The sequence below is a fragment of the Apteryx rowi genome, unplaced genomic scaffold (genome assembly GCF_003343035.1).
Source record: "Apteryx rowi isolate R43461 unplaced genomic scaffold, aptRow1 scaffold_201, whole genome shotgun sequence".
NCBI classification, from domain to species: domain Eukaryota; kingdom Metazoa; phylum Chordata; class Aves; order Apterygiformes; family Apterygidae; genus Apteryx; species Apteryx rowi.
The window spans coordinates 657,933-670,007 of NW_020448320.1; the positions used below are offsets into that span (position 1 = coordinate 657,933).

General features: G+C 38.5%; 1 protein-coding gene across 4 annotated transcripts in view; it reads right to left on the reverse strand.

Annotated features, from left to right (window-relative positions):
• The window catches only part of ALCAM (activated leukocyte cell adhesion molecule), a 122,712-nt gene that overhangs the window by 16,269 nt on the left and 94,368 nt on the right, over positions 1–12,075 (reverse strand). For all 4 annotated transcript variants that reach the window (XM_026063840.1, XM_026063837.1, XM_026063839.1 and 1 more), the window contains exons 7-8: positions 6,689–6,816; positions 4,872–5,001 (exon numbers count right to left, since the gene is read on the reverse strand). In XM_026063840.1, the coding sequence (XP_025919625.1) occupies positions 4,872–5,001; positions 6,689–6,816 (258 nt within the window). The remainder of the gene's footprint in view (positions 1–4,871; positions 5,002–6,688; positions 6,817–12,075) is intronic.

Here is a 12,075-nt window from a genome sequence, read left to right on the forward strand (position 1 = left end):
AACTCTATTATAATCGAAAGCAGGATTTCAGGGAGAAACTAGGGTTCATTCTGTACTATTAGTCTTCATTAATACCTGTGTTACAAGTCTAATGCCTAGTCTCAGAGGGTCACAAAGCTGTACCTTCACCTATGGACTAATAAAGCAAAGATCTTACCCAAGAGGGAAAACAGCTTTTTTTCCCTGCATTTTAAGAGGATGTCTTGTCCCTCCTCCCCCTGTCTTCCCAAACTAACAAACTAGCAAACCCAACCAAACTAACAAGATACTCCAGACTTTACCATTGCTTCCACAAGAAGAAAAATGACTCAGCTAGTGAATATTTGTGTATATTTTATCAGATGGCTCACAGGATGCTTTTCTTTCTGCTCTGTTACTCTTGACTACATACTACCATGGTAGAGGGGTGGTGGAAGAAAAATGTAAGAATTGTTTTCTTGGGGTGACTCTCTTTCAACATCTGCTTAAACCTTTATTTCTTTGAAGCAGGATAACACCTCAAACTCAAGAGATCAAGAAGATCATTCAAGAGGAATTCCTGTCACACACATCACAGGAAGCAGGAACTCATTAAATTTTTGGCCTTCATCTCAGGCAAGACTGACACTCAGCCCAGAGCAATCCTTCAATCCAGTCTTCTTTCTAGGTAACATGCCTGTGTCCCCTCCCTTTTGGTGGCATAACTGAGACTTCAGTCCCTCCTGCACAGTGCTGTAGGTTATTACAGAAGTTCAGGCAAATTTATAATACACAAGACTAACTGCATAGCTCAGAGCAGAATTTGTAAGGTGATTTATGAGGCAAGTATGGAATTAAGCTTCTGTTTAGCATTGGATTCCCTCTAGGAAATCTCCATAGAGCAATTTGATTTGGATTAATATTCTGCCAGTTTATCTGTAGGGTCCACAAAGAAATGTGATACAGATACTTTTACTTCTCAACTTACTTATATGCTTCATTAGTAAGTAATCTGTGCTGGGTACAGGAGTATGAGGGGAAAATATTTCTTCCATACAGAAGACTGTCAAAATTCATCTTCTGAGTGGTTTAAAGAAAAACTTGGTTGCAAGAACTTTCCATACATTTCTGGTTTTGGCTTTGAAACTTTCTTTGTAAAAAAACTTCTCATTAGGCACCATTTTCAATATATGCTAGCTCTTAATGTGGTCTCACTTGAAGTCTTGCATTGATGTCAGTACTGTCTTTGCATACCAAGTAGCACAGGAAAGAGGCAAAGAGTGCATTCTGCATATATTACCATGTCATATGTGAGAGGTATGGAATTAATATGAGAAAGGCTAGAACAAACATTTCTAATGTTTGGTTTTATAAGCTGTATTGCATGCGTAGGTCTGTCTCCCAGCCTTTAAAGAGGTCTCAGATGGGATACCATGCTACAACTGGGAAAACTATGCACAGCACTTGCATGTAATCTGAACACTCCAAGTATAGTATCAGCGAGCCAGAAACTTCTCCTAGTCTACTGAGAATAGAAAATTTTTCCACACATCATTCAAAAGATGATTTCTCCTGTATTTTCAATATGTCTGTAGCACAAGAAAAGACTACCAGAAATATCATGCAGTCTGGGACCTCACTCCACAGATCCCACCTCTGTTCTGAGGAGGTGAGAACCAAGGCTGTCCAGTTTGTCACAACCTCTGTGGGTGAGGAAGAGACTCTTCCTTATCCCTCCCCGCAAAGACTTCCTGCACAAATACAGTATTTCCCTAACTACGATGGGTAACTCAGATGCTTTAATGTTGACGTTCAGCTTTCTGTCAATCTCATAATATATATTCCACTTGGGAAAAAAGAAACAATATCCTTGGTATTGAGAGTTGGACTATTTTGCTATAAAAATATTTAAGGGCTATAAAGTGCTAATATATTTTAATACCAGCAAAAACCTTTCCCTACCTAGCCACTGAAAGGAACCAGCATATCTACACTGCTCAGTAAAACCTGTTTGGGAACAAGTGCTATAGTTGAAATGTAACAAAAATTACTATAAATGGACTCATAGATGGAAACAAGAATTATTATATTGCTCGTTTTTCATGAAAATCAAAATCTGAAGATCAGAAGTGAGGAAATAAAAAGCCCTAAGCTCAGAATGAAAGCTTTTTCAGTGTAACATCATAGACAGGAATACTCATCCCTATGTGAAAAAGTAAGCAATAAAGCAAAAGAAGGAAAACAGTAGGATTTAATAGGAGTTAGTAARTATTATTTCAAGGAAAAGAATAGCAGGAAGGCATAAGAACTCAGAAGATCTAACACCAAAAATAAGTAAGTATATTAAAAGCAGAAAGTACTAAAAATTATTGGCTTATACTGGAAAATCTATGTGAAAGAAAGCAGCAGAAAGAGGGAAGAGGATATTATAAAGCAGTTCTGGATTTTATGACTTCTTCAGAAGACCTCTCCTTACAACAGGACATGCTGCAGAAATGCTTTAGACCAGCATAAGGCAAAACACCAAAGTAGCTTTAAGACAGACTCTGTCACACAGCTGCAAAGATATGGGCATTCAGGAATTACAGAAGTGCTCCAGGCCACTGTACCTCACTTAAGAAAAGGTTTTACTGAGGATGGAGGTGTTCAAGGAAAAAAAAAGACTGGAGTAAGGTGGCAGGGTGCTAGCTGGTATCTATGCGTTCTGAGTAGCTGCACTAGCTGCCAACACTGGAAAGACCTCTATCAAGAAAATATATGCTTCTCTCATATGGTAAAACTTTTCTGACATGCACATAAAATAGCAGAGAAATGAAAACTGGCTTGTTATAAATAAACTGGATTTGAAGAAGTCATTCTCTAGAGTAACTATTTGTGGAAGTCCAAGTAGTCATGCAATCCGCTTTGAGTAAAATAAAGGGGTTGTTTTATACCACAGAAAAAATATTGACAAGGTCTTTGTACCCAGCAAAATACACTATGCTGTGAAGACACCCAAGCTGCCCTCAGCATTGGGCAGATAGATCTGGAGAGAGCTCTGTACTGCTGCAGCTAACATACCCTGATCCTTGGCTAAGGGAATGGGTAGTAAAATAGCAGATGACCTTATTAAATGTAAAATGTTCATTAAATAAAATAATGTCATTATTCATATACAGGTATAATCTATCTATGTTGTATCTCCTCAGGAAAAAAAACAAGCACACAAACAGTTATAGCAGTGAAGTGTAGAATAATAAAAAGACACCACTAAAGAAATCATCAAATTCTATTAGGCTGTGAATCAAGTATCTCTTGGAATAGTGTGTTCAGTTACAGACAGCCAATCATAAAAAGTATACCTAACACAAGACCAAAGTAGGTTTAAGAGTCAGACTTCAGCATGAAAACAGACTGAAAGATGCTGTGTCAGTTTAGCTTACAGTGTGGACTAGGTATCAGCAGATGCAGTAGGAGTATACACGATAATGTATGGTAGATTAAGACAAGTAGACAGTCAATGAAATTGAAAGGTTATATAATCAGATAAAACTGTTTTGAAAAGCAAACAGTAACGTAATGCCTACGTTTTCATGTAGTACTTTTGTAAAATTGTGATGTCAGAGAGTATAGGAATCAAAGGGGCTATACAGGTGCATGAAGGAAAACAGACACTCAGAATTGCACCAAGGACTGAGAGTCTCCTATGATCTCAGGAATTTACATGCAGCCTAAGAAGTTACTGTATGCAGTTTATGTACGTGTACTGAATGGAAACTGGTGGGCTACCTGGCACTCCTGCCTCCTGCCAGGGCTGCATTAAGCAATCCCCGGCCAAGGACAAAGACGACATTAAAATCTGATGGCTCTCATTCATGTAGAAGGCACCTCAGAACAGAGCCATCCCATCTACTATCAGCAACGGGTTTCCTCCACAACCTGAGCTGGGTCTTACAAAGCTGAATTTTGGGATTTCCTGTGCAAGTAGGTAGATTGTGAACTTGAAAGACTGACTGACATCATAGTGAAGAGGAAAAATCCATCTAGACATCTATTATTTTTGTCTACAGCTGTGTATTTTTGTATGTGAAGTTTCTTTTTGTAAAAAGTATAACTACTGTGGGAACATTTAAACATGTCCCTCTGAATTTGTAAACTATTAAAGGTATGCTACTGGGAAGACTACAGACCATCAGTGCTCCCAGGGAAAACTATCACAATTGGGTTGAGTCTCATTTCACAGCCTGTGATAGGATTTCAAAGTTTAAAAGAGTTCCTGCTCTTTTTTTTCCTCACATAAAGGGAAGATTAAAAGCAACCAGTTATGGAGTGGGAGTATCCAGTTAAAGGAACTTTACCAAGCTCTGTAGTCCTATGATTCTGGGAAAGGCTAAAAAAGAAACTTCAACTATATGACATAATAAATTCCTAAGTCTCTTCTCTGAATTCCTTATATGCTGACTTCATTGAGATAAGATGAAAGGATATTAGACTAATGTGAATTTGACTTTGAAGCATGACCTTGAGTGATACCACCGTGTGACAGCTTGTGTGTTTCAGTATGTTCAAAGACAGGGTTGGAGCAGAATTGTTTGCTATGTATGTTCACATGACTGACACTTATAAAACATCAGAATTTGCACTATGCATGACAGTGCAACAGTATCATATACTATACCAAGGTTTCATAAAGTGAGTCTGTATCTAAGTCCGTGAAGTGAGAAAGTTTTAAACAGAAACACAACAGGGAGGGGCAAAAAGAGAGAGAAGAGGGAGGGGAAAAAAAGAACCTGACAGGACTTCAGACAGGCCACAACACCCTTCTCCTGTAGGTTAACTGGACAAATACCCACAAGTAAAGCAGAGAGAGATCAACCCAGAAGCTACAAGACAGGTTTGTATCCTAACTAGGAGTGCAAAATGCAATGACTTACAGTGTACAGTGATGGTGGTTGAGTCCATCATGCTTTTGTCCATCAGAGAGCACCTGTATTCTCCTGTTGCATTTCGTCTCACATCTGTCATTACATAAGTATCTGAACTTCTTATGCCTTCTGTTTCTCCCTATGGATGGAAAACGAAATATTTATTGCATACAAGCCTACTAAAAACATTTATTTTTGTTGAGGATTTTTCAATTATAAGAATCCTGAAATTCTATAAATACAAATAGATTTAGCATATAAAATACATATAGATTTAGCATCAYTGAAGTGCAGTCATCTACTAAAAATACTAAGGTTTATTTTCTGATTGACTGCATAGTTTTAAAAACCACTCCAACAATTAAAAACTTCTCTTTTAATTTAATGACCAGCCTTATTTTAAGAAGATGTTAAAATACAGAATCTACAAGTTTAACAGGAAGAAGATAAGAAAACAGAAGCCTGAAACAGTCTACTTATAAGGGTGTTATAAGAAACCACCACAGCAAAAGAAATTGTGTTTCTAAATCTGTATCTAAAATGATACATTTCATTTAGGAAAAATCATGAAGTGAAATCTGTTCATGTTTCATGAAGTTAAAGCTGTTCAGTTCCCACTTGATTACAACCGCTGACTTCGACCAGCTTTTGAAACAACTGTAGAATGAACCTCTAATTCATTCATATCTCTGAACCCAGAAAGAGATTTACCGTGCCTGTCATAATACCCATGCGTCTTGCAAAGAAATCAGCAATTCCAGCTCCCCTTGAGTGAAAGGATTAATTTCAGGTAGCAGACAAGACAAACTGGGATGTTCAGCTTGCTCAGTGTGATCATGGAGCAAGGAAAGATACCATGCACTTCTTCCCAGCATACAGTGAATTCTTAGGATGACTTTAATTTAAAGGACAGTTGACTGGAAGCCTCAGTTCTGCTCTCACTGAACCTAAATGGCCATTCTGAGGTAAGACCACTTCAGCTGCTATTCTTCCTTGCTACTCTTCAACAATTCAAAGATGCCAGGAGTCCAAAATAGATGAGGTTATGTTCAAAGAGCTACATGTTGTTTTAGAAACACTTGAAAGCATGCTGCCTCTTTTGCCCTCTCTCCAGATCAGCTCTGCTCGTTACTGCAATAGGAACAAAAATGGATATAAGCCAGGGGAGAGAGAAGCAGGACATGGGAAGAAGGTAGGAATCTTAGAATATAAAGCCACATCTGTCTGCAGGTTTCAGCAATCATAAGATTAATGAATTTTTTTTTTCCTCTTCTTTATTCTCATCTTATGCATCTGGCAGATTTGTTCTACGCTTGGCTCCTGTGCTGACACACTAGTTCTTGTTTGTGGTGTCATGCCACAAAACAACTTAAACAAATAAAAATTGCACAAAAATTCATCTGTGAAGGTCCAAAAAATGGCTGACTTAATTTCCTATACTTTTACTGCTGGATCTTTGTCTGTTAATGACAACAGATGAGATGATTTCATTTAAGGTGCTAAACTTCTTTTCTCAAAACCACTTTTTACTCAAAATATATGATGATGAGAAATGAAGACTAACAATTTTAGTAGGTCTAACCCCCTGAAAATTTCAGGGCCAGGGTGTGGGGGGGAGGTTTTTAAAGAATACTTTGCTAACTCAGGTGAGGCATTCTGCGAGAGTTTGATGTAAAGGCCAACAGCTATCTTCCATTTTAGTCACATCAAATTCCTTCCTTCCTTCCTTTGTTATAAAATCACATATATGGTGACATGCAGCAATGTCTGTAGGAAGGAATGATACAAACTATTTCAGTAAACAGTAAAGGTGAGGCAAAACTTACTGGAATGTAAAACAGGAACTCCTGTGGAGGAGGGTTACCGTTCCCTGAGCACTTCAGAGTGATGTTATCACCTTCTTTAATGGTACTACTTTGTGGCAGCACTTGAATAGTCACCTTCTCTGTTGGATCTGTGAAAATAACATGCACATTTAATAGCGTTTGCAAAAAAATTTACAATAACATTATGCATACAGTACTCATGCCCAAGGAGTACACAATTTTATCATGAAGCAGGTGAGGGTATGTCCACGTGTAGATATTTTATAGAAGAACTTAAGTTAATCACACTTTCCAAATTTATCCCAGTCAAAAAGCTTCAAAGCAGCCTTATTATATAGAAACCCATTTTTATTCACCAAAGTATCTATAACTGAAATAGGAATGACGACAACTATTTCGTGTGTTTAAAAAGAAAAAACCCTGATCAGTAGGGACAATTTCACAGTGTGATTTCATTATGAGGGATTAACTTGTCCTCTATGAAGCTTGCTGTTTAGATGACTGCAGCATCAGAAAAAACAACTGAAGCTCTCAGCACCCTTCATTAACATTAGATAATAGTATTCTTGCATTAAAAAGAAATAAACACGAACTAAGCAACTCTACCAACGCTATTCTATATGCTGATCACTACCGGCTTTCAAAAAGATGAATTTGGTGAACATAATAGGCCTCTTAACACAGTCAACAGAACTGTAAGTGTAACATACTTCTGTCATGTTCAGTGAACTAGAACTATAACTTATATTTTACTTCAGTAATTTCTTTCAAGCAAAAAGGAGTATACTTTAATACATGCTATTCTTCCTAAATAGAAGCCTAAATTTAATTTTTCAAAAACAGAGTAAAATTAACAAAAATAAAGGAAATAATCTGGACAGATAACTCTCACTGTTTTAATTTCAATGAATAAATAAAATTTCACCACTGATGCTGATCTTGCATTAAGACACAGTACAGTACACCTTATTAGACACTAAAAAAATCTACATGGCAGAAACACTCTTGCCTGGCAGGCGATTCTGTGCGTTCAGTGAAGCGGGCGCTCTACAGCCCTTCCCACCCTTAAGGCATTCATCATGTCTGGCTTCTCCTATGGGGATTTCCACATAAAAGCAGCTGTATTCTGCTGTGGCCTCTCCATGCCTGAGTGCCCTAGCATGGCCTCTAGCCTCTGCCTTCAAGGGAAGAGCAGTAGTGGGCTGCAGGAGGCCACATCCTCCCTCCTCAAGGTGCAACACGCTCGGCTCCCTCTCCTGCCCACACAGCCTCTCCCCCCGCCCGGCCCTTCAGTACCGACGTGCAAGTCTGCCTGCTTCAGGGAGGGACGTGCAGCGCTGCTGCTGGTGTGGGAAATGACAGAGGCAGGTAGGTAGCCGGCCACGATTTGCACGCACGCACGCGCGCACGCCTCGTGGCTGCTGCAGGGCCAGCAACCCAGCCTCAGGGGCTGCCCGGTGAGCTAGCTGGCTGCAGGAACTTGTCTCTCCCCTCCAACAAACCTAGCCGAACGGGAGAAAGACAGAAAGGATGGCTAGACATGCTCTGGAACTGCTTTGGCTTTCTCTCAAGACTGGAAAGGGATGAATTATACTGAGGAAAACTTTAAGACTATAATTTGGAACAGTTTTCCCCACAGAGACAAACAGAACAGGACTAGAAATAAATACAGTTAAACAAGAATGACACCCTTGCAAAGCACCAATTTTTCCTGTAGGAATATTTTATCTTTGTATCTACTGCAATCAACCATGAGCAATGTTTCTATTTTATGATCTAAATTAAAAAAAATATATATATATATATATCCACAAAAGTAAATAGCAAAAGACTAACTAAATCATTCTCTAAAGTGAACTGGCCACCTCTTCTGAGGAAGACACAACCTAATGACAATATTTTTCAATACTCATGCTAAGGCAGCGCTCAGCAACTTGCTCCCCTGCTTTTGCTAATCAACAGGAGCAGTTTGGTGAAGGTATATCTGGCCTGAGTGGCACAACGTCCCTGGCTCACCCCATCTTACCTTGTGCTTGTCTATACCTGAGACCTTGTACCTGCTTTCTGCAGAAGCAAAGTTCTGGAAGTAGGCACCAAAGGACAGTTATTTAGTGAAATGAATGCTGCCATCCCAGACCCACCATGGCCACAGCAGACATCACTCCAATGAAACATGGATGCTGGAGGCAGCATGGAGTATGAATTGCTTTTTAATTCTAATTTGTTATGGAAAGGAGTTTATCCATAAAAAGACAGACACTTAACAACAGAGCATTACTAGAAAGCTTGTCTGGCAAACGTATCTTTTTACAATGATTAATTTTGAGCACAACCTAACATAACCAGAGTCTAGATAATTTAGATATCTGAGATATTATCTGTCTAACTATCTAATAGTTGCAGGAGTTAACTTAAAATTACTCACCTTACGTTCTGTAGCTTGCTCACCAGAGCTAAGTATTGATAACTACTGCTAGCTAAGCTCAGTTATCTACGACTAGCACCAAACTCTGCAGGGGCTAATTCACTCTTCTTCTCACACTATGTTACAGTGACTTCAACTGGCTATGAAATACTTGAATACTAGAGCTTGCACTAACCCTGAGCTAAAAGAAAAGTAAAACACTCTTAAAATCTGAATATACAGATATGTCTTACAGAAAAATTGTGCATACAACTTTAAGTGTGCACTCCCCATTTCTTTATAATAAATGGGTAAGTTCCAATGAATCGCACTAGATATCAGAATGGATGGTAGGTCTTTTTTTTCTTTCTTTTTTTTTTTTTTTTAAATGAGTGGGGGATTTTTTTTTCTACTTGCTTCAGAGATGCAAAACGTGATAGTTTGAGAGTCAATCTGGAAAAAAAAAAGGCTGAAAGACTTCCATATCTTAAAGGTGGAGTCTGGCATTTATTTTTATCTGCATTACATCTGACTGAGAAAAAAAATAAATTGAGAAAGCAGCTAATTAAGATCACCGAACCAAATTTAAAAACAAAACCAAATCAAGACATGTCATTACTGTCAACTAACATCAGTCAAGAAATCTATCTATAGAAACTCTGGACATCTATTAATAACAAGTTTCACAAATGCATCTGGAGCTGCATTTGAACAAAATATGGAACTGAAGTTACATCAAATGAAGATACTGAAAATGGAAACTGGGTAACATCCTAATCTGTAGCTCAACAAGGTTCATACTAGGTAAGCCTCTTCTCTAATCAAGGGTGTGCCACCTCCCACTCTTGGCTAATTAGCAGCACAGTGATACTGCCTATCTCTGGAGAAGCATTTATCTTAATTAAATTGTGTATTAGTAGACACGGATTAAAAGAGCTCGGCTAGCAAACATACTAAATCTCTAGTACAGAGTACAGGTGATTTTTGCAGCAGAGATTATTCTGCAGTGCTGTGCAGCCTTCTTTTTTCCTTCATATTGGATAGTCCTTGATTGCAAGTGCACATAGTATGTACAGCACAGAAATGTGCACAAGCCTCGTCCTCAACAGGTAAAGCAGCTTAATGCATGAAAGTGGTGGGGGAAATGGGGACATCACAGCATCTCTTGGCTGTAACAGCAACAGAGCAGTCTGAGTGGAAGGGAAGTCAGTGCTTTCTGGTCATTACACTTCTTCCCTGTGAACTTCTGCCATACRCAGTAGCAGTTATTCACAGCCATGGGGCTCCACAAAAGACAGAAAAGAGAGTGAAATTTGGTACTCAACTTTTAAAGCAAAAGCTAAAGAAAACTCTAACTTAATGGAAACAATAGGTGACTGCAAGCTTGAAATCTCTTTGTTCTTTCCTAGGATAATGGTTACTATCCCAGAGGTTTTCATCTCTGTTACTTCTGTTGATTGTCATTCTGGAGAAACAGCTGATGAAATAAAGGCCTAAATTTACTCTGGTTTCTCCAGGTGAAAACAAAGAATAACTGCTCTACGGTTTTGTGTGATTTGACCAAGGTCAAAACTGATCCCCTACTTTTGCTGCTCAACAAACTTTACCTGGGAAGGAGAAGCAACTAGTCATCTAAATAAAATGCACATTGCCACCTCAAATTTATGACTGTCCCCTTTCAAGGTAATGGCAAACACCTGCTGGCTGCAGAAATTCAGCGTGCATTACTATCTATCTTTGTATCCAACTGGATTACTGAGTTTTTAGAAAAGAGATAATGTATATTAAAGCCCAATGTTGGAAAACTTTAAGCAAGTAACACTGACTTCAGCAAATACAACAGGCCTCATACTTTGTATATTCTGACCCTAATTGTGTACCAACTTTGGGTTACTTCTACATTTTAATATTTTACTATACTAGAGAAATGACAGCTGCACAGAGTTGTCAGGGCATTCATGAAATCCAGAAGTCTCTGTATTTGTTAGCAGCAAAACTCTGGGGACATAATGGATTTATATTTCACGTCCTTTCTGTTGCATTGTCTTTACAAAGTACATTTACAAGATGATGCCTGGTTTTCGCAAAGCATTTCCAGTACCTTCAGAAGCCTTCAGGATTAAGCAAAAAAACTAGCACCTGGAGAATCCTGGGCTGTAGGAGACGTATTATCAGTTTCATTGCCTACTTTCTCTCAGTAGAAATGGCCTGCTCATAAAGATAAAACATGCACACTATTCCTCTTAAATTTGTGCTCTGACTTTAATTAAAAGTCACATTAGATATCTGGACTAAAGCGGCATTCCCCAAACTGAAATTTTTCTTTAGAACCTTGGGTATTACCTAAAGTGTACAGACTAGCAACAGTTTACTGGACATCACCTTGAATATCTCTCATTCCAGTCCTTCATTCTGCTATGACCTGCTGCCTTCTACAGTCCTACAGAAGTGTTGTTTTACAATACTTTGAAATGCCTTTTCCAGTCTCTCTAACTGCTACCACCTCCTCTTACCTATCCTTGCCAAATGCCTGTTTTCTTTACTCAAAGGAGGATTACGATATCCATGTTGGTCAGTAATGCAGTAAGCAATTTGCTCTGGGACTTAGACCAGCTGGAAATAATTACTTACACAAATTCTCTACTAAAAAAATAAAAGTCCACCAATATTCAGATGCACAGTTTAGACGTAAAAGTCAGCTTCTTACAGCTGTAGAGAAGTTACTATCTGCAAGTTACTTTCTGCAAGGCAGTCTACCAGCATTAGCTGAATGATGCTAAATCTCCTTTGTGCACATTTGAAAAGCATTTCAGTGCACTGAAAACTGCACAGTATATTCATTGCATATTTCAGAGGGCACAAGGAGTCATCTCTGATCCTTAATAGAGCATCATCCATTCTAATCAACCACTCTAACTTCTGTTAAAGTTCCCAAAAATCCCATTTCACTGTAACTTATTGTGGTTACTACTTTTCTCTTGTC